This window comes from Schistocerca americana, chromosome 2 (genome assembly GCF_021461395.2).
Source record: "Schistocerca americana isolate TAMUIC-IGC-003095 chromosome 2, iqSchAmer2.1, whole genome shotgun sequence".
Lineage (NCBI taxonomy): Eukaryota > Metazoa > Arthropoda > Insecta > Orthoptera > Acrididae > Schistocerca > Schistocerca americana.
This window is the reverse complement of record NC_060120.1, coordinates 384095968-384120130: the sequence shown is the minus strand read 5'-3', so window position 1 is coordinate 384120130 and position 24163 is coordinate 384095968. Positions and strand designations below refer to the sequence as shown.

Below are 24163 nucleotides of genomic sequence, written 5' to 3'. Positions count from 1 at the left end.
TTAGAACTGAAGATTTGTAATATTTATGGAATTATCAAGTGTAAAGTAAAAGGTGAAATTAACTGCATGTTAGTGTGAATATTTGCAAAAGTTAACAGTATCGATATCGACATTCAAGTGATAGTATAAAATTTCAATACTGCGGTCAGTTAAAATCTCTGGTCAGACGTAAACTGTAAGCTAGCTGAAACATCTTGCTGAAACATTTTGATAACTTGTGGATGAATATTTATTGACCTATCTGCAGAAAAAAAGTAGAAAGACTATAAACTTTGCAAACCTATAAGTAAAAATCAGAATCATTAGTGCAGACCATATAATTACGTCGACGCAGCCTGTTCTGTAGCGTGTGTAGTAAACAGTTCATAAGTATAGCACGCAGTGACTATGAACTATTTAAATTAAATTTAAACAAGCTGTGTCTTCTTGAAGAGAGATATTGGTTCTTAATCTGTGTTCTTATAAGTGACCAGAATATAATAAGTGAATAAAAGGTTCGTTGGCACGTTATTCAAATAAAACAAAATAAGAACTGGCATATTCCGGCAACACAACGTACGATTTACGTCGAAATCTGCACACAGGACGGCGCCACAGCCCAAGGGAACCACATATTAAAATATTTACAGTCAAGACCATGACAAAACAGCACCAATTTCAGTTAGCAAATGAGACACTAAACGTGGTCGAATTAAAACAGGTGAAGAGGAATGAATTAGATTAGGAAATGAGATACTAAAAGTAGTCGATGAGAAATCTGTTGACATCTAACGTAAGTGTAAGTAGTAGGATGTCTTTTTGACAGTGGTTGGATGGAGTGTAGCTTTTTACGGAAATGAAACGCGGACCATAAGCAGTTCAGACAAGAAGAGACAAAAGTTTCTGAAATTTGAAGTTACAGAATAATTCTGAAAGTTTAAGTGGGTAGATGGAGTAGCTAATGAGTAAGTACTGCATCAAATTAGGGGAAAAAGAAACATAGGACGCTAGTTGACTCAAAAAGAGGGATCGCCTGATCAGTCAAATCGTCTGGTAATTGAGGGACGTCTAGGGTACAAAATTGTAGAGGGAGACCAAGATGTAGTGCTATAGAAAGATGTCGAAAATTACATAGACTGATATGATAAGGAATCAGCAAAGAAAAGATCATACGGAAATATTGGCAAGGAAAATGGCCGTGTTGATAGGGCATATGTTGACACATCAAAGAATATCATCCATTGTAGTGAGGGACATGCAGAGGGTAAAAACTGTGGAGGAAGGCAGTGGCTGGAGTACCTCCAGCAAATAATCGAGGACGTTGGGTACAAGTGCTATTCCGAGATGAAGGGGTTAACACATGAAAAGAATTCAGCCAGTAAACTAATAATACCGAAAAAAGTTGTTCATAATATATACAGCGATGAGCCAGAACATTACGACAAATATAAAAGTTTCATCTAGTGTGTGTGTGTATGTGGAACACCGCGTCTGTGACGAATAAAGGTTTTTAGAAATAACTAAATTCAGCTGTCTTTTGCTGATGGTCCAATTTTTATTACACCATGACCGATTCCGAGGTGCCTAGCGGATCGTTATTAGAATCCAATAACCGTTTGTGGCATCATGCCATGCCACACATTTGAACAATACATGTCACGCATACTAGTGGTGACAGTATTCATTAAGTTGGGGTGTTAGAGGCCTTTGCTACTAATCGAAGGTACCTTGACCGATGTGGACTACACGAACATTACTGCGAACCAGCTGCATCCCTTCACGTTTGACGTCTTCCCTGACGGCAATGGTGTCTTGTGTCTTCCAGCAGTATAACTGCCTGTGTCTCTAGGCCAGAAAAGTGTTACAGCGGCTAGAGAAGCATGATAGTGCACTCACGTTGATGTCTTTGTAGCCAAATTCACATAGTTTGAACACTATAGAACACGTAAGGGACTCTATCGGTAACATACTAAGGACTGGCTACGCCATGTCACGCAGATTCGCTGCTGTATTGCGTTTAAAGTTGTACCAACACGGTGTTAAAAATGCGGTCATAATGTTTTGGCTCCTCAGTGTATTTGAAATTGTGAATGGAAACTGCTCAGATTTGCGCGCCAACATGCGGATGCATCGTCCTGTATCAAAGGGCGATGTTTTCAGTATGACAAGTTATGATTTACTGAACTGACGAGTCACTGTTTTAACGACTATATAGTATATTATGTGTTGTTATTCTCTGAAATATTTTAACACACGAATCTTTTCTGATTATTTCTGTTTGTTTGTTAGCATCAGGGCGAAGAGGAAAAGAAAATTAGCACAAAGCAAAGAAAAAAAAACCTTTAGAAGTACGCAAATGAAACGCCTACAGCAAATGGCCACGTACGACTTTACTTTTCTCTCCTTTTTTTATTCCACCCGGTCTCTACCGCGTGCTTACTGTAATAATAATTTGTATAGGGGATTTGAACACAGATTCAACGAGGAACTGTTCGCCACTCTTGAACTGCACTCAGCATAACGGTCAGCATGGGAAAGTGAGTACCTCCCCTCATGCTGGACATCCAGTAGCACCTATGTGTAGAGCAGACTGCCTGTATCCGGACTGAATGTGCCTTGTGAGCGAGTGCAAGCAGCTCAATATGGATGAAAGATTTGTAAGCGACTTAGTTGAGAGTGGCATTATAGCCAAACTGTGATGTCAACTGAGTTTAGCCGATTTGAAGATGAGCTTAAGTCTGTGGTTGTTGCTTCCAGTACGGTATTGATGATTTTGTGCCCGGAGAAGCGAGTGAAATTTTAAGCTGTGAAAAGGTATTTCCGTGACAACAAACACAACTGTGTAAATCACGTTTCACGGGCGGTACATTACCGCGTTTTCTTCAGTTTATTAGGATTTCTTGTAGTGTCACACCAGCGCTGTAGATTGGCAATATACTGTCAACAGCGTGGAAATATGAAATGTGTTAGGAAGGCTAAGATAACTGAACAGCCAATTTCTTTGCTTGAAAGTATCTTGAAATAATTACGAAATTGGATGGGAAAGCTGCAGTATAAGCCACATAAGGCACAGAGATTTTTAAATAAAATGGTTAGGATACTGGAACTGTGTACGTTTCTCAAAAAAGAATTCACAACAGTAGCATACAAAGAAATCAGTTTTCTTCAGCAGTTACCAATAGAGGCGTGACAGAGTACCAGGAAACAGAAAGAAAATAAAGAAAGAGCACCATAATTAACGAAGTCTGATACTCGTTATGAGCTAATGTAGCTCATTTTCTGTATACCCAAGAGAAATCTCACGTAAAATGGGAATCATAATTCAGAAAGAAACGGTATGAAACTCGCTATAAAATTTGCTGGGGATCATATGGTGTTTCAAACTAAGACAAGCCACATGCGTAAGATGTCTTTCAGGAGTGTGTCTCTTCCTGCAAAGCAAAATACGAGTATGTTGACGTATAGTTAGCTCAGATGAAGTCCATAAAAATGATCTATATGCTAAGATATTGTATAGTATTTGAATAAGTATCTTAGCGACTAAAACTGGAAAGATGAAGCTCGCCTGCAATATACCACCTAGTGTAAAAATGCAACGTGAAACAGCTATGTACTGATATTACGTGGGATACAATTTTACCTATATGCAGGCAGTCTACTGAAAGAGAGAACCAGCAACTCAGAATTAACAAATATATATATATATATATATAATAAAAATCAATTTACCAGACAAGTAATTACAAAGTAAAACAAGTAGATAGGGAAACCTAGAGTGTGCAACAAGAAACAAGGTGGTTTTGTACTGAGGGTATACATGTAGGATTTCGTAAGACCAACACTGAATTTCATATCTGAAAACTTGTGCTATGTTTCGAAATTAATGTCCAAAATTCTGAAAAATTTTACGTAATTTATTTGTGTGACGTCTTACGTGAAAATTCTATTAGCAAAATATGACTGTGTACTTTTCCTACTTTAACCAGCATTAATGGAAGAAAAGTGTGTGGAAATTTATTACTGCACAGAGTTCTGCAACAACGGACGGAATTCTGACTTCAATGTCAAGTTATTCGCCTTTTTATCTAATTTACGTAAGAAGAACGGTCGCGTCATCTGGAACTTCACATGTGCGTGACTTCTCACCATAATATGAAAGACGACTTATAGGTCATGAATAGGATTCAGCAACGTCAGATTAATTCCCATCATGGCTAAACAAAAGTGAGCGCCAATAGGAGCACGTTCAGAGAAATAGTAACATTAACTATGTGACATGTATGGGCAATGAAGGATATATTTTAAGTAAATGTTATCAAAATGAGTATGTAAAACTATGTGTGACTGACTTATCGTCTTACAGATTTTTCATTACTTGTGAGATATCATATTACTGCAATGCATTTCAAGTGGACGTCAGAATGCAATCTGAATGTAAACTTGCTGAATGAGCATTTCACCCGTTAAATATAGATGACACCTCTATAAACTGCGTAACAAGCACAAATTTTATAAGAATGAATACTTTTTTTCAGCTGAAGTTATGTGAACACGCGAAGATCCTTGCAAACAGAATGTCATCAGCATGTTATGCTTTTAGAGTCCTGTCATCAATGTGTAATGGTAAATACCTTTCAGTCACATGATATTCGTACATTTACTCAGTTCTTAGTTATGGAACGTTTTCCTGAGGAACAAATGGCCAAAATATGAACTGTTTCCAAAATACAGAACGTGGGGACAAGGATAATAACCACTGTGAAGATCTGTTCAAAACAATGGTGATTTTAACTGCAGCTTGCGCGTACATTTACCAGTCAGTCGTGCACATCGAAAATAACATTAATAATTACTGCACAGGCAGGTCTGTCCATGACTATAGAATAAGATCTAAGCTGAACTTACTTTTACCAAGAGAGGATAAACCTAAATCTCAAAACAGCATCTTCTATAAAGGAATAAATTGTCTACGGAGATTAAAGGTATTACTAAGGAGGCTAGTAAAAAAAAAAAAACAAAAATCTGTTAAGCAATACAGACCATAAGTGAAGGATTATATGAAGAGCATAGAGTGGAGTGTAATATACAGGGTAACGGAAGTAAATGATATTACCGATAATAAAACATCTATCATTTCACATAACTCTCGCACACAATGTTTTTTCTTCTTTTTTACTTTAGTTTATTTTTTCTTTCTTGAAAACGTTAAACCCAAAGTTAATCAATGTGTAGCAACAAAACCTTATCCTCTTTCTGATACTAACTTTACATTCATTATAGAGTGATGGCGCCTCAGATTAACTGACTAGAAAATGAGGAGTTGCGATATAAAAAATGGAAACCAGACATCGTCGCTATGGTCCTGATGTCAGCTGATAGTGTGTAGTAATGCAAAATAAATAACTTATACAGTCAAACGGCGGAAATTTCATTTAAACATTATTATGTGACTATTTCCCAAAAATATGAAAGTATTGTATATGTAAACCGTCAGTCACGTCGGATATTTATTCTGTTGCCAGCTGTCAAAATGATTACATTTTATTTTGGTTGTATCGGAGATTATTTATTTTGCGTATGAATGCAAAAGAGAATCTGTATTTAATTTTACTATAACAACGAAATACAATGCAGCAAAGTTTTAAAAACGTTAAATACTGATTGAGGTGGGACTGAATATGAATAAAACAAGGGATTACGATCAAAGCAGATCGTAAAGACGTCGAAAGCGACGAGCGGCTTGGACGCACCGGCACATCATCAACCGACGACATCGAGGATAAAGTGAAAGTAATGAAACAGAGAAGTCGCTGGTGATGATGGCACAGGAAATGGTTTATGTCCCAAAAATTTGTGTTTGGAGTATGAAAATTGAGACGGAAAGATTTGTTCAAAAATAGTTGAATTTGGTACAAAAACAGAGGTGGATGCAAGTTGCTTAGGAGTAGCTACATGAAGGCAACAATGATGCAGAATTACTGAAACGTTTGATAAATGGAGATGAAACATAGTTTTACGGATCTGACGTCGAAACTAAGGTTCAGTCTTCCCAACGGAAGCATGCTGGATAGCCAAGACGGGGAAATGTTCGACAAGTGTGGTAGGTGTGATGGTTATGCTCACTGTTGTCTTGGATTGGCGACAGTTTGTGTGAAGCAATCTGAAAAAACATTCGGATTTATGGCGACAGTCCATGGGTTTTGCATCACGATAATGCACATGTCACACTTCGTTTCTTTTTAGTGAATTTGTGACGAGAAACAATACTCTTCAGATTCCATATTCGCCGGAGATGTTTTTTTTAATTCTCAAAAATAAAAAATACTTTAAAGGGCCGTCCTTTTACAAGGATAGACGAGATTGCAAATGTATCTTTGAGAGAGCTAAAAGCTGTCCCAACGATCGAGTTACAGAAGGGTTTCGGGGACTGAAAAAAGAGCATCGTATGTATGTATGTATGTATATAATGGGAGCTTTAATAGCTATTAAATGAGATAGCTAAGGAGATAGCATTGACGTAGACTAATACTTGAGCTTGTTTCCCGTTACTTTTTGAACATGCCTCGTATAGTGAACGACAAAGACAAACTTGAAGTAAGACAGATATACAAAACATTCTAAAAAGATAAGTATTCCAAATAATCCTAAGAAAGTATTTGGGGACGTTTCCGCCCATGAGGCTTTGTTAGAATCATCACAGTGATGACCTTTTCCATTTAGAATATTCCTGGCTCAGTATGAGCGGTCATAATGCTGCAGGCACCTGTAATTTTTACAATTCTTATCTCCTCGTGAAGGGGAGTACCCATGACTTTTTGGCTTAAAGGTGAAAAGGTGTATTTTTTTAGTGTTGATTCCAACTTGAAAATTGCAAATGAAAGCAAGTCACCTTAAGGCACGTAGAGAAGTGTGCGCTGTTACGACACACATACTTGAGGCACTTGTGTACTGTAGGGCACTATTTTAGAGGTCGGGCAACTGCAGCCAAAATTGCACATGGTGAATGTCCGCACTGGCTGTTTAAATACTACTATGAAAAAGCCACTATCGGTTTGCATCAGTAGAGATGTATCTTCAGGTGATCTGTACAAGGAATTAAAACATTACAGTACTTTTAATAAAAGACATGTACTACCATAAAGCCCCATATAGCAGTGACAGCTATGTACTCACAATTTTTTTTTAAAGTCATAGTGTGGCGAAGTGATTGGTTAGAGCCAAGTTATATCGTTCATCGTCAAGATAAAACCGACAGCACTCTAAAAACAGTTGCCTATTGTTAAACTGACTGCGACAGCGTGGCTCCTGTAAGTGATAGGAAGCCGGGTAAACCTATTTAAATTTCTGACTCCTGTATAGTTACGGATACTAACTAAAAACTTCACATTAAGGTGGCTTAATTTAGACAGATAAGTGTAATAGTGACTTGAATGTCTTACCATATCACAGACAACAAGGAAGCCCGCACGGCGCCAGTGTAAGCTGTACTGTTGGGTCGATATTACGAGTTACGTGTGCGAGGTGGTGCTAGCACCGGTCTCTGACCGGACTGATGCTATGACTCGAAAGGTCGGGGTTCGCTTTACAGTGCGTGAAATTTACGTGAATTACGTGTTATGTGGACATTGGGATTCCTTTTTTTAAAACGGTTAAAAACTTCAAAATACAAATACAATCTTGAAAAAACTCAACTAGTAACATGTGAACTATGCTGATTATTGGAGCGTTGTTTGCTGGAACCGGTCATCACAATAAATTCTTTACAATAGCGATCTCGGCTGTTTGAAGTTGTGCTTCTGTTTCGACGATAACATGAATTTTTTGAATGCGACGAGGCGTGTTTTTTAAGTAAGTAAAGTTTTGAAATAAAAAAAAGGCGTCCTAAGATATCTGAATAATTTTATTTTTACATGAAAGCCTGTACGTTAATCTACGCACTGAGGCCATTACAGTCTGATTCTTCCGTGTTTACAGACTGAGTGTTTAAGATGCCTCCGATAATCGTGACTCCCGCCGACTGTGAAGTACGGGCTGTCATAAGATTTCTTAGTGCTAAGGGCCTAAAAGTGATCGACATTCACCGTGAGATCTGTGCAGTTTACGGGGAAAACATTACGAGTGATGGAATGGTAAGAAAGTGGGTGAGAGGATTTAAAGATGGCCGCACAAATGTGCATGATGAACAACAGAGTGGGCGTCCTTACTCGTTAATGAAAGTTTGGTGCAGGAAATGGACCATAAGGTAAGAGAAAACAGGCGCTTTACGATTTCCTCCTTGCGGGATGACTTTCCCAATGTCTCTCGTAGTGTTTTATATGGCATTGTGACCAAGCACTTGAATTGCGAAAATTGTGAGCACGTTGGGTGCCGAGAATGTTGACGGATATGCACAAAACCAAACGTTAGGACAGTGCATTGACTTTCCTTGAGTGGTACCATAACGACGGTGATGATTTTTTAAGCCAAATTGTTACGGGCGATGAAACATGGGTGGCCCACGTCACACCAGAATACCAGCAACAGTCCATGGAATTTGAGCAAGAGCATCGTTTTCCTGCAAGACAATGCCCGTCCGTATGTGGCGAATCAGATCAAAGATCTCATCACATCTTTTCGAAAGGAAACTCTAGATCATCCTCCGTACAGCGCCGATCTTGCACCCAGTAACTACCATCTGTTCCTGCACTTGAAGAAACACGTGGGCGGTCAGCGTCTTCAAGACGATGACGAAGTCAAAACAGTGGTGACGCAGTGGTTAACAAGTCAGGCGGCAGACTTCTTTGAGGAGGGTAGATTAAGGTACAGGCTTTCATGTAAAAATAAAATTATTGAAATATCTTAGCACGTCTTTTTTTAATTTCAAAAAGGTACTTACTTAAGAAATACGCCTCGTACATTACACTACTTTTTAGAACTAGCAAGCGTATAGTGCATCCAAAGTATTTCACGGCACATAAAAAAGTTCTTTTATGTCCATTTACGACATCTGGGAACAAAATTAAAAACTGAGTCTTGCGAAAACAAGAACCACAATAAAGAATAACGGCGTTCTCAGAGATGCATCAGTTAGGTGTATGGTTAGGCTAACTATTGTCTACATCGACAATCAAAATTGGATAGCAGACTTCTACAGCGCAGCTCAGTCTGTACATTGAGAGAAATTTCGGGGAACTTTCTTAGTAACCGGTAAATTTCAACAACCTCTAAAATGTTCAGCGTAATACACTTATTTTAATAGTGCAGCACCTGCAAATTCGAATGGAAGTTAGTAAGCGAATGGTCTGTTTCACGTAGATGGGGGCTTAAAGCTGATGTTGAGCCTGAGTTGTCACTATGTTCTCTAAAACGGATCCCAAAGCTTCTTTCTGCCTATCCTACATTTCAGGAATCACAATCTCTATACTTTTTAATAAAATTATGTCAACAGGCAGTGCGGATGCTTTTTATTCGCCACAGTGGAGGGTGGTTACCTGGTCCCGGAGACGATCTGCCACGTGCCGTCCCTGGCGCTGAGGTTGGCCGCGGGCGGCGGCAGGCGGGCCTCGAAGCCGGCGGGCACGCCCCCGCGGCCCTGCAGCCGCTCCGCCTCCACCACGACGGCTGCCGCCCCCGCCGCCCCCATCGCCCCTGCGCCCACCGCTGCCGCCCCCGCTCCTAGTCCAGCGGGAAGCGCCTCCGCCGCCGGCGGCACACCGCCCGGACCGGCGAGGATGTGCGCTACCTGCCCGTTGTCCAGGAAGCTGTAGTCCTCAGCCTGCTGGAACACACCACAACCACAACCACAACCACTCCCGTAGCACATCACGTCTCCAAGTCAACAATCTCGCTTAAGCTTATCTGCACTCATTTCTCTCAATCTACATCTAAATCTATATAGATAATCCGCAATCCACCTTAAGGCACGTGGCTGGAGGTACCTCGTACCACTACTAGTCAGTTCTTTTCCTGTTCCACTAGTAAATGGAACGAGGGAAAGCGACTGCCTGTGTGGTTCCGTATGAGCCCTAATTTCTCGTATCTTATCTTCGTGGACTTCACGCGCAGTGTATGTTGTAGGCAACAAAATCGTTTGCAGTCAGTTTCAAAAGCCGGTGCTCTAAATTTTCTCAATTGCGTTCCTCGAAAAGAAAGTCGCCTTCCCTCCAGGACTTCCCATTTGATTTCCCGAAGAATTTCTATAACACTTACATGTTGTTCGAAACTACCAGTCCGCTTCTGAATTACTGCTACGTTTTCCTTTAATCTGGCCTGGATTAACACTCGAGCAATACTCAAGAACTGGCCGCACTACCATCTTCTTTACAGATGAACCACACACTCGGAGAATTCTCCCAATAAACCGAAGTCTACCAATCGCCTTTCTTACGATAATCCTCACATGCCCCCTCCATTTAATATCGCTTTGCAATGTTACGCTCAGATATTTAAACGACGTGACAGTGTCAAGCAGGACACTACTAATTCTGTATCCCAATATTAGGGGTTTGTTTTTCCTAGTCACAGGCATTAACTTGCGTTATTTCTACATTTAGTGTTACTTTCCAGTCACCACACCAACTAGAAATTTTGTGTACGTCATCTTGTATCCTCCTACGGCCACTCAAATTCGACACCTTACCGTACAATACAGCAGCATCATCAAACAACGGCAGACTGCTGCCCACTCTGTCCGCCAAATCATTTATATACGAGGTGTGGCTAGAAAAAAACCGGACTAGTACTGGTGAAACAATAAAACGAATGCAATAAGGCCGAAAGTCGCGTGGCCTGTCACGTGACTCTCGTTCCGCCTACTGCTCAAGTTTCATATGCCTCCTGCACTCAGTCTGCCCGTGGCGTCTGTTTTAAGTAGTTGACGTTTTGTCTGTGCGTCGGAAAATGTTGAGTGTACAGAAAGAACAGCGTGTTAACATAAAATTTTGTTTCAAACTAGGAAAATCTGCAAGTGAAACGTTTGTAATGTTACAACAAGTGTACGCCGATGATTGTTTATCACGAACACAAGTGTTTGAGTGGTTTAAACGATTTAAAGATGGCCGCGAAGACACCAGTGATGACACTCGCACTGGCAGACCATTGTCAGCAAAAACTGATGCAAACATTGAAAAAATCGGTAAACTTGTTCGACAAGACAACAAGTCAACTCCTGTTAACTCAGACACTGCTCTGATTGTTAAACGGCGATCTTGTCGAACAAGTTTAACGATTTTTTCAATGTTTGCATCAGTTTTTGCTGACAATGGTCTGCCAGTGCGAGTGTCATCACTGGTGTCTTCGCGGCCATCTTTAAATCGTTTAAACCACTCAAACACTTGTGTTCGCGATAAACAATCATCGCCGTACACTTGTTGTAACATTACAAACGTTTCACTTGCAGATTTTCCTAGTTTGAAACAAAATTTGTCGTTATCACGCTGTTCTTTCTGTACACTCAACATTTTCCGACGCACAGACAAAACGTCAACTACTTAAAACAGACGCCACGGGCAGACTGAGTGCAGGAGGCAGATGAAACTCGGGCAGTAGGCGGAGCGAGAGTCACGTGACAGGCCACGCGACTTTCAGCCTTATTGCATTCGTTTTATTGTTTCACCAGTACTAGTCCGGTTTTTTTTCTAGCCACACCTCGTATATGGAGAGTAACAACGGTCCTAACACACTTCCATGGGGCACTCCTGACGCTACCTTTGTCTCTGATGGGCATTTGCCGTCGAGGACAAGATACTGGGGTCTATTACTTAAGAAGTCTTCGAGCCAATCATATACCTGTGAACGTATTCTATATGCTCGTAGAATCTTTGACAGGCTGCAGTGGGGCACGGTGTCAGACGCTTTCCGGAAATCTAGAAAATGGAATCTGCCTGTTGCCCTTCATAGATAGTTATCAGTATATCATGTGTGAAAAGGGCTAGCTGCGTTTCGCACGAGCGATGCTTTCTAAAACCATGCTAATTCGTGGACGTAAGCTTCTCGATCTCAAGGAAATTTACTATATTCGAACTGAAAATGTGTTCAAGAATTCTGCAGCAAACCGATGTCAGCGATATTGGTCTGTAATTTTGTGGCTCCGTTCTTTTGCCCTTCTTGTACACAGGAGACACCTGCGCCTTTTTCGAGTCGCTTGGGACTTTGCACTGGGCGAGAAATTCCCGATAAATGCAGACTTAGTAAGGGGCCAATGCCGTCGGTCACTCTTTGAAAAACCGCATTGGGGTTCCATCCGGATCTGATAACGTATTTGTTTTCAACTCCTTCAGTTGTTTCTCTACGCCAGGGATGTTTATTAGTATGTCACCCATACGGGAGTCTCGCCCTTCATCACTTTGTTATACGGGTTGGATGTAAAGTCAGTAGCTATTTTTCATTTTGATTTTCCTAGAAAGTAGCATCATCTCGTTCCGGGGTGTAATAACGTTGACTAGTTCGACGTTTAGCATTTATGATTTCTGAGGTTTGAAGAGCGAAAACCAAAAACATGGCTGGTTACTCACAGTAGCTGCTAGAAGTGAGATTGCCGCCAGGTATGAACTTCGGCGTTTGATGGTGCAAGTTCAGAGGAAAGCATCGCTAAACTCCAGGGCAATAAAAAATGTCACAGGAATAAAAAAATTTCATAAGAAATTAGTGACAACTGGCAGTGTCAAAGATGCAAGTCGATCTGGAAGACCCTCAGCATCCAAATCGGAAAACAACGTGAATATTATTCAGCACATCTGTGAACACAGCCCTTTAAAGTCAACAAGACAAGCTGCTAGGAAAACGGGATTGTCAAGTCACGCGGAAACGACCATTTAACGAGTGATTTAGATTTTCTATGCAGGAAGCCACATTCCGCGTAGCAACTGTTCGACGGGAACCTCGTCAGAAGAATGGAATTTTCAGAGATTATGCTTGATTGAGGAGACGGTTATCCCTATCTGTACGACAATATTCTGTGACCTACCGAAGCGGTGTTTCACTTTGGAGGTTTTGTGAACCGTCGCAGCTGATATTATTAGTCAAATTAGGATCCAAACGTACAGAAAAGTACAGAAACGATAAGACTAGATACGACAGGAAGGATAAATGTCAGGTTGATTTACTTTCCTTGAATGGATGGCTGCAGAAGTTGCGTTAGGTAATTGTAGACAAGTTGGGATGTTTCTGTACTGGACTGGCAGCTTGCCAGGAATGGAAACCATAGTGTTACTGGAATCAAGTTGGCAATGATACAAGGAGGTATTCAGTGTGGGTGAGTAAAATGAGTGATTTTATAATTTTAATTCTCTTTAATCCCTGATTGCAAATATTCGTCAATTCTAGTCTGAGACGACCATGATGTCATACGTATATGTCCATCTCGCTTATTGCCATAATTGGTTTTATTCTGTGAAATTTTTTACATATCGACGTTCAGGTGTAAAGATGGTCACCACAGACCAAAATCGATAACCACTACTTCCTTTTTTCAAAAAAAGGAAGAAAAACGATGCAGTTAAGTAGGTGGGGTGCATGGTGTTCATGGATTTGTAGGACGTTAGACAGAATTAGAATGAGGATGATATCCAGGCGACATTGGCATACGAGAGTCTAATCTTATTACGGCTTTGTAGTGCCCGAAATAGATTGAAGGATTCAGTCCCCATGTTGAGCCGATTGGTGCTTTTGGTCCATTGTTTGATTCATAATGCTTGAATAGCAGGTGGAGTCGATATGTTGGTCTAGAGCTGCGAGTTCGTCCGAATCCTATATTACGTATACCACAGAACAAAATGTAGTCTTTTGTGGTCCACTTCTCCTAGCATTATTACTGAGACTGAACCTGCACTCAGAAAACTGTAGTGGACTATTCGGCTTGTACTAACAACAAGGTCCAGTAAGAGGAGGAAACATAAATTAACTCACTTCAACGCGAGAAACATTTCTTGGAACGTTAAAGTCTTTATTACGTAACTGAGTTGCGAAATAGCGGTAATCTTCTCCCTCTACCCCATCATTTGGTAGGGCCTCATTGGTACCAACGTCTGCCACCTACATCTAGATATGTGAGGCTGTAATACATGTGGTTCGAGTCCAATTAAAAGCCTTCTGCTGGCGCCCAGATTCGACAGTCGGCGCCATCTTTTACTAAACATTTACCTGTGCTTCTGGTGACCCGCTCCGCAAACCACTGCGCAGTTCGTGGCGGAACACACCCCACACCAGTCAGCGAAATTTTACTCTAATCCATTCGCGTATTGAGTGAAATAGTGCATTCACCTTCCCTGATATCTATATTACGTATTCTTTCCATTTCACTGCGTCTGTAATTTTATTATTGGGTGCTATTGGGTTCTCTCTCTTTATTGTCGGCATTTCTGTGTAACTATCCATATTCGAAAAAGTTCAAAGAAGGGCAGCCCGTTTTGTATTATCGCTAAATAGGGGAGAGAGTGTCACTGAAATGATACAGGATTTGTGATGGACATAATTAAAACAAAGGCGTTTTTTATTACGGAGGAAACTTCTCACGAAATTTCAAACTTTCTCCTCCAAATGCAAAAATATTTTGTTGACGCCGACCTAGATAGGGAGAAACGATCACCATGATAAAACAAGGGAAATCGGAGCTCGTATGGAAATATATAAGAGTTCGTTTTTTCAGCGTGCTATACAAAATTGGAATAATAGACAACTGTGAAAGTGGTTCGATGAACCCTCTGCCAGGCACTTAAATGTGATTTGCAGAGTATCAATGTAGATGTAGATGTAAACGCAGAATGCTTACTACCGCAAGTGGAAATTTTGTACTAGTCTTACACTTTCCTGATTCACAGCCGAGGTTACTTCCTCTTCTGTTGATCATCTGCCGTCCAGAATGGTATACCGATTTCTATATTTGTATCGATCCAGTCAGTTATCTGCGAAAATACTCTATATGACTCGTTTGTAGTAAACGATGCGGTACGTACCCGTCGCCGCTCGGAAATCAGGGAAGACGGAAGCTACCTGTTTAACGGCGTCTGTTATTTTCGGAATATGTTGTACGAATAAAGCGAGCTGTCATTCATTCGAGTTGTTTTCCACGAAAATGGAAGCTTCTTTTCCTCCAGTAACGTCGTAATGTAGATAAAATTAATTTTGAATTACGGGTGAGTCGGCTTTGCATTGGTCTGATGTGAAGCCCCTAGACTCTGATTTGGGACAAAATACAGAGAAATGAGACACACTTCGCACACGGCTGTAAGACACTGGTTGATGCGGTCGATGCTTTGAGCTGACGTGAAGCAATTGCTATGGCTATGTATCAATAAATCGTTTTCCTCGAAGTATTTCATAATGTTCGATAACAGAATAATCCAAAACCCAGCTGCAAATGGTATCAAAAAATGGTTCAAATGGCTCTGAGCACTATGGGACTTAACTTCTAAGGTCATAAGTCCCCTAGAACTTAGAACTACTTAAACCTAACTAACCTAAGGACATCACACACATCCATGCCCGAGGCAGGATTCGAACCTGCGACCGTAGCGGTCACGCGGTTCCAGACTGTAGCGCCTTTAACCGCTTGGCCACACCGGCCGGCCAAATGGTATCATTGATGTGGATTAATGGTTAAGCGGGTTACTCTTTTTTTGTGTACTGGTGTTATCGAACATTATGAAATACTTCCAGGAAAACGGTTTACTGATACATAGCCAGCGCGAATCCAGAAAACATCGATCTTGTGAAGCATAACTGGCTCATTATTCATACGGAGTAATGAGTGTCATCGATAGTGCTCTCTTAAGAAAGAAACATTCTCGTGTGGCTGGCAATATTTCACGTAAAATACTATATTATGTTCTTCTGGTACAGCTGTTGTTCTCATACTTATATTTAAAGCATCAATTTTACAAGGTATCTTTCCCGACAGACCGAACTATGCAGTTGTCAGTCACAACAAAAAATTTTGTCTCATAGGTATTGGTAAGTATGGATCTGTTCGGCTGTGAAACACAATTAACTCTTCATCCTTAAGAAGTAATGAGTGCTGTCGACATGAAATCTCAAGTTGATCCTGTATTTCTAAATTTCAACTCGTTTGACATCGTTTCTCACAAGTGTCTTCTAATCAAATGGCATTCCTATGGAGTATCGTCTCACTTGTGTGACTGGATTAGTGATTTCATGTGAGAATGGATATAGTTCGTAATAACTGACAGAAAATCATCGACGAAACAGAAGTGCTTTTTGGCGTTCTCCAACGAAGCATTGTAGGCCTTTTGCTAGTCTCCGTTTGTGAGAGCCTATACGTTTTAGCAAACGAACTGAGCAGCCGTTTGAGATTGTATGATGCAGTGGCTAGCCCGATGAACTCGCATTCGGGAGGACGAGGGTTCAAATCCGCGTCCAACCATTCAGGTTTAGCATTCCGTTATTTCCCTAAATCGCTCCACGCAAATACCCGGATAGTTACTTTGAAAGGGTACGGCCAATTTCTTTCCATCCCTTAAAACAAAAAGACAATCAGATCTTTTGCTCAGTCTCAAAGACCTCGCTGTCGACGGGATGTTAAATCCTAGTGTTTCTTCCTTCTTCGATTGTTTGCAGATGTTTCTGTAGCTTAACGTCTAGGAAGCTCGCCAGAAGATAAATAACAAAATTATTTGCACAAGATTCTTCATGTGCGAAAAGTATCCATTGATCCTGAACAGCAAGAAAGATATGGTCATCCACACGAAAAAAAAATAAATAAAAAAATAAAAAAACGTTAAAGTTCTGATACAGAATAAATTACACAAATTTAAAGGTTGTCGGTTCAACCAAATACCTAGGGATTACAACTACGAACAGCTTAATTTGGAACTATCACATACGTAATGTTGTGAGGAAGGTGAACCAAAGACTGGATCTTGTTGGCAGAAGATGCAACAGATCTACTAAAGAGACCGCCTAACTAATATTGTCCGTCCTCTTTTGGAATATTGCTGCTTTATGGGATCCGCGTAAGACAGAACTGACGGAGGACTTGGAAATAGTTCAAAGAAAGGCATCTCGTTTACTATTATAACGAAATAGAGGTCAGAGTGGTATATATTTGAGAAAAGAGTTGGGATTGAAATCATTAAAGAAAAGGCCGTTTCGGCGAAATTTATTCGGGACATTTAGATCACCAACTTTTTCTTTCGAATGCCAAAATATTTTGTTGACCCCCACGTACACAGGGAGAAAAGACTATCATGACAAAAATTAGAGAAGTCAGATCCCTCACAGAAAGATTTAGGGGTTCGTATTTCACACACGCTATTCGGGAATTGAACTGCCGAGAAATAGTCTGAAAGTGGTTGTGTGAAATCCCTTCCAAGCACGTAAATGTGCACCGCAGAGTATTCATGTAGATGTAGATTCCAGATATTGAATCCGTTGGCCTGCAAGAAATGAAGTGGGTAGTCGTGAGTGCATGAGGTGTGACGCTGACCCAAGTCGGCTGAAGTATGTAAACGGGAAACAATGACCCCACTCAAAACACATAAGTCGATGACGTTGCCTAGTAACCGCCGTTGTTCCTAGGATTACGAACTGCCAGACCACACATTTACTGACTGCACTGCTAGTTACCAGCGTGAGCTACGACTTTTTTCGCAAATTGTTTTGTGAATCAATATTTGCAAGATTAGTGATGACAACGCATACCAACTGTAAGTGCAGATTAACTTAATTTTGATCTAGTATGACATTGAAGCCATTCATAGAATTATTGATAATTTCCAAGAATGATTGCCTATCGATGTCGCGGGGTCCAAACGATACATATCGAACGTGCGATCGTAAATCGATCATGCGACTCTGGTGGCGGGCGTTGTGATCGTCATTTTCATCTGTTTTCCGTTGTTCCCTTAGTTGCTCTAAATTACATACCTCTGCAAATTATTCGTCAGTTGCTAGGGAATCCTAGACGATTTCTGTCGTTAGTGAGTGGGATGTCTGGTGTTCTTGACGTTTCTTCGGGGATTCTCGCACATGGAAAAATTTAATTCCATGTTTATCCAGCGTAGAAAATTGTTCGACTTTTGTCGCAAATATGGAGTACTGCCGGACGAGGAAAGAAGGGACTGCGTAGACTGTGGTGGTGCGAAGTGTGTAAAACTTCGTAAGAACAGTTTCGATGCTGAAATACCGTTTACAACTTCATTGCGGACAGTGCGGAAAACGAACGAGTATCAGGAAGAATACATGTTTCGACTCTTCCAAATTATCCATGCAGACCACCGTAATGGACTTTCACATGATAACAACACCGACGACGATTAAGATAAGTCGTCTCCTTTGCAATTACAAGTACTTTTGTAACGCTCTTCCTTTGTCGTTGCTGTAGCGATCACCATAAACATACTCATAACGCCCGCAACCAGAGTCGCATGATCGATTTACGATCGCACGTTCGATATGTATCGTTTGGACCCCGCGACTTCGACAGGCAATCATTCTTGGAAATTACCCACTCATTGTTCGTAAATTATGTGCAGTCCATACTAGTACATGTTTAATAAAGCCTATATTTAAATTCAGTGTGTGCAGGTAGGAAAATCAATCTAACTTCCGAAATGTTCGAATGGATCAACATTCTTCTTTAGCTAAAATGAAGTTCTTCTCATAAATGTAAGGATGTTTCATTAATAAAAACGTGTAAATTGATATTTTATGAGGAGTTACTTAATATAAACATGGCTGTACTTGTACTTATTTTTTCAGCGTTTATCACTTTAATTTCCATATCCTTTGTTGCAAGACTCTGCTGGTTATAAACATAACATTATGTCCGTTAAAAGTAAAGTGTTAACAACAGTAATAAATATTTTAGTAATTTAAAAGAACCATAGTAGTCACAGATGTTACTTCACCACGTCTGGTGCAATCCAGTTGTCCAAGATAAAAAAACTTGACATTTTTCAGTACGACTGTCTTAGCTGACAAATTGATTCTGCCGCTAGATTAAGTTTCTGAGTTATTTTGTATCCATTCTATTTCGTTTATCTAATTAGAATTGGTCACATATTATAACTGACGAGGTTCACGATACAGTTAAGCGACTTAATCGTTTTTAGGTCCTTCGTTACATAGCGAAGGCTGGGAAGGCGAAAAGGCTACAAACCGAAGCAGACAAGTTTTTTGAAGCTGCCTCATTGGGTGTGGGCTAGAGAAAGCTTCATTTATTAAGACATAACATTTAGCTTTATATAGATATATTCTATCTCTGCTCTACCAAATACGTGCCCGACGCTTCTGATCGAACCTAATACCATAGAAGCGATACTTCTGGGATCGACATGAACAGACAGTGAATCTATTACACCTCACATACTCTACAGTTCTAAATACAAAGAAACGCTGTTTATCGTTCTACAATCAGCATATCGTAGATGCTATTCTTACCACGGATACTACCAGAAGGCAGGAACAAGAAAAAATTAGAAGGCTCCAGCGACGTCTAACGTCCACCCTGTTTCCAACCCCACGATTACGGCAGGTATCACATCACAGGTGAACGGAAGTAACGTTGTAAAATTATAGTGCCGAAACTATTCTCGTAAAGACCAAGCAAACGCTTTACGCTTAAATAAACTACAAAGACTGCAAAAACACTTGCTCGCGGACAAATGACTTCCATAATTACATAGAATTTTGTTAATTTTGAAATTATTCCAGCAGCCTGTATTTTGCTGTCGAGTGAAAATGACAACTGCCGAAATGCTGCGTGAATGCTCCACGGTACACGACCGCATTCACTGCGTATTAACAAACTGCTGGCGTAATCTCTTCAGCGACAACAATCGAATAAACAACTGGAGAATCACGTGGAAAAGTAACACGTGAATAAGCACGCATTTATCGCCACCCATTGGAGTTTGCACCAGATCCGCTTCGCTCAGTTTTCCATTCACTACCTGAAAGTAAAATGGAACAACGGAAATTTGGGCGCAGTGATGTGCGGTCAAAAAACTCTTTTATCTACGCCATGATAGCATATTAAAAATGAACGAGCCGAAAATTTGGAGTCTTTTCAGTAAGCAGGTTTTTACTGTATTGTCCTTTTCACTGTGAAGAATATCTCCCGCCTCTACCCAGACGTGACTTCCGTAGTGTTTTTCAGCAGAAGTATCAATGACATGGCGACACTAACTGATCAAAAACCAAATACGTCGCTAAAAGTTCGCCTTTTCCACAAAAATGTCGTCAGTTGTTATGTTGCTTGATATTTGACGCGCGGAGGTCTCAGAACGTAAAAGCTCCACTGAGTTCCGGCGCGACGCGTTGATATATTCCATGTGGGTATAATTGAACTTTCCCTATTTAACACGTTATAACACGGAAACTAGTTACCGTACGAGTACAAAATTTGGTAGCATTAACGTCAAGGATATGGGGAAGAGAAATATTGCAAAATCAATTGAACTGAAACACTTTTGATGTACTGCTACGGTACATCACTCCATTACATATCGGTACCATTACTGCTACAAAATGGGCTCAATATTGCGCCTTCAGTGTCCAGAAGAGTCTGATAGCGCCGGATTGCATTTGCACAGTAGAATATCCGTCGGTATACTGGCTACCTCTCATGATATGCTGAGCTTCAGATCAGCACATGTGTGAATGTTCCCCTTGTACACCCTGTCCTTTAGGTAGACCCACAACCAGGAATCACGGGTAGTGAGTTCATGTAATAGTGCCGGCCAAGCGTTTGGAAACGATCGGTTCATAATTCGATCTTTTCCAAATGTATTTCGGAGAAGATGGTGAATTTCACGAGCGATGTGCGGTGGGGCCCCATCTTGCGTGAAAACTGTTAAGTTCAATGCGTCTCTCTCCTGTAGAGCGGGTATGACATGCTGGCGAAGCATATTGCAGTAACACTGGCCAGTCACACTGCACGTCTTTGATCCTCGAGCGCCATCCCGTTCGAAAACGAATGGGCCAATGATGAACGTACCCGTGAAGCCACACCACATGATGACACGTTCACCATATAGAGGAACTTCATGCACAGTGACTGGAGGTGAAGATCTTCATCTTCCTCATCAGAGAAAAATAAGCTTCGTCTGTACCTGGGATGGTCCAGAGCCAGCCCTCGTTAACTTCGATCCTTGAGAGAAAGTGGAGAGCGAAGTCAACACGTAGTTGTGCGTTCTGTGGTGCAAGCTGCTGTACGATATGGATCTTGTACGGATAGAATATGAGAGTATTTCGAAGCACCTTCCGTACAGTGGACCACGGGATGTTCAACTGTCGTGACAGCACGCGCACTGCCTGACGATCGGGAATTGCGCGCAGCGTTGTCCGCCATAGCAACAGCGACTTCATCAACCACTTGTGGTGCAACCGGTCGTCGGCCTCTTTCCGGAGCAACGCCCAGTTCTCCAATTGGTTCGAACTTCTTCATCATGCTCCGCACAGCAGGTGGAGAAAGAGGTCCCTTCCGTAATCCTTTCAGCCTGCGATATTTTTGAACTGCAGCTGCAGCATTGCTGTTGTTTTGATAATAGAGCTTTGCCAATAAAGCCCTGCTCGTTTTGTCCAAGCTCATGTTGACACGTCAACAAGTGCACTGCGACTGGTCAGGTGTGGGAGACTATGAAACACGTTGACGGATCACGGAACCTGGTGGTCATAGTTGGACTTGACGATGGCATTGAGCCGCATGGAAATCATGCACCCCATACTCTGGACATGAATGCTACCAACTATGGTACTCGTACGGTAATTAGTTTCCATGTTATAACGTGTTAAATAGGGAAGGTTTAACTATAACCAGTAGAAATCACAGGCCTTTTGTCGTGTCATGCAGCGCATGTGGAAGACTTCAAATACCTTGGGCCGTTTTTTACTGAAGCAACATGAACTGAAGCACAGATTAATGCAAGATTGCCGGCGGGAAACAGATGCTATTACTCGCTAAACCCTGAATTATAATGTAGAAACATATCACAACAGCTAAAACTAAAACTATATAAAAAATTAATAATGCCAATACTACAAGCCTAGAGCACACGAAAACAAGATCTTACCTGATTTCTCACATTTGAGAGAAACGTTCTCAGGAAATATGTGAACAAATCTGCGACTCAACTACTAGAGAATGGCGAAGGCACCGTAGTACAGAATTAGAAGAACTGTTAAAAGACCCTAACATCTATGGAGAGATGAAAAAAAAAAGACTCAAACAGGATTGACATATCCTGAGAACAGGAGAAACGAGATGGCCCAAAACTGAAACGGACTAGATACTATTAGGAAGTAGACGAGTGGAAAGAAATAGTAAGAGATAGATGGATGGATGGGGTAAGACAAGACTTGCCGCAGCTGGTAATCTTGCAGAGCTGGACACAGATAGCAGAAGACAGAACCAGACGGGGAGCACTAACTATGATCTAGCGCAGTCCTCCGGTCCCGATAGCCTAAAGTAAAGTAAGTAATCTGTGCAACACAGGGAAAATTATATGCAGCTTAGTGTTTGATTGCAAAAATATTTTTGACAAAACAGGAAGTTACTACACTCTAGTTTTTGCTTAGCTCTAGAGAGGATCATCTGATTAAGAGATATGTGGAACTTCCTTCACGGCAGCGTTCTGAATGTCTTTTTCTTCCTTGGGTCAATTTTTTTCGCATTTAAAGGCGCTACATTTTAAATGGCAGTAAACAGAGATAGCCGGTGTCATGGTCAGAGGTCTTTAAGACTGTATTGTACTGTACATCTCATTGGAATCAGTGTTTATAGAAAGTTCTACAATTCAAATCAATTGTGATGATTTTTTGGTTTACTCTTGAAGTCAGTGTAGAAGATATTTGCAGTGAGGCTTAGGCTCTCCATCCGACCAAATAACAGTAAGAGTATTAGTCTGCGATTTATAACAACTGAACTGATGCTTCTATTCAATGCACAGTTTCTTGATTTGTCTAAACCAACATGTTTACTCTTCTTCACAATCATTCTGTCGTTTTGTTCCGGCTTTCTGAGCAGCCCTTTTGGCACCACTTTCAGGAATCCTGTGATAATGCAGAGCACGTAACTACACGACAGCAGGGATTCTTATGGAGAGGGTATTGGACATGTGAATGGTCTTACAGGGGGGATAAGTTGTTACACGTTATTATCACTTTGTTCCTCAGCGAAATTGAGCTGATGACTCTGGTGTTGATCGGGGTTTCTGTTTTCTTAAAATGCGGTCGTCAGTGCTACTTTGTCTTCTTTGTAGCTGATGTATGCGAGTTTATGTGTAGCTTCGCGCACAATGGACTGCAAGACTATACGTCAGCAGTTTTGATCTCAAAATTCTTTGACAGTTATCTCCTGAATTGATCTATGGAAATGCTGCTTTTTTTAGCGAAGTTCGTAGATTCATAAGCCCGATGTTTTATGTTTGCTTAGAAATAATGCTCTGTTTTAAATTTCACGTAATGAATAGAATACAAAAGTTATTAAGACGAAGCTAAGATTGCAATGCTCCACATTGAGCTTAAGCTATTATCGTTTAATACAGCCACATAAAAGTATAAACATGACTGTATCAGGAGTTACATATGTTTTAAAGGAATATAAGAATCGAGGGTGTTTTCTCACGATTGCAATGTCGCACGGGAGAAGACTGATGTTAACCCTGATGACAAAGAAATTTGCTGGTTGCCTCTACGAGGAAAAACGGAACTTGATAACGTCTGAAAATCTTCGGGAATCGAGAGACATCGCTCAAAACAGTTTATAATATTGTCCCTTACACATCTATTGTTTCTTCCGGCATATGAGACGTAGCTTCATTGCTCTGAGACGAACTGTTACTGCAACTTCATTTCCCCATTATGAACTAAGCGTTTCATGTCATGTAGCGATAGGCCAGATAAGTGACAACAAAGCACATCCAGTCAAATGCAGTTTCAAGTAGTGGCTTGATTTGCAGGAAGTGAAGGCTTTAGATTATAAACAGATAAAGGGAACGAATACGAGGATCAGGAAGAGAATGAAATACCAATAAAAAAAGGGCTAAGACTAAAAATGGCGCATGGCATGGCTGCAACCTTTCTCGTGGGCTGTTCAAACTGTGTATCGAAGAAGCAATGAAAGAAATAAATGATAGATTCGGAAGAAATATTAAAACACAGGGTTAAAGCATGTACAACACAGAATGCGCTAATTACATTGCCATCCTCTGTGACAGTAAAAAGCAATTAAACCATCTCTTGATTAGAA

General features: G+C 40.8%; 1 protein-coding gene across 1 annotated transcript in view; it reads right to left on the bottom strand.

The window, feature by feature from the left end:
• Positions 1-9781, bottom strand: part of LOC124594041 — a 113837-nt gene extending 104056 nt beyond the window's left edge. Inside the window, exon 1 of the mRNA XM_047132392.1 lies at positions 9450-9781. Coding sequence (XP_046988348.1) covers positions 9450-9781 — 332 coding nt within the window. The remainder of the gene's footprint in view (positions 1-9449) is intronic.
• Positions 9782-24163: the final 14382 nt, after the last annotated feature.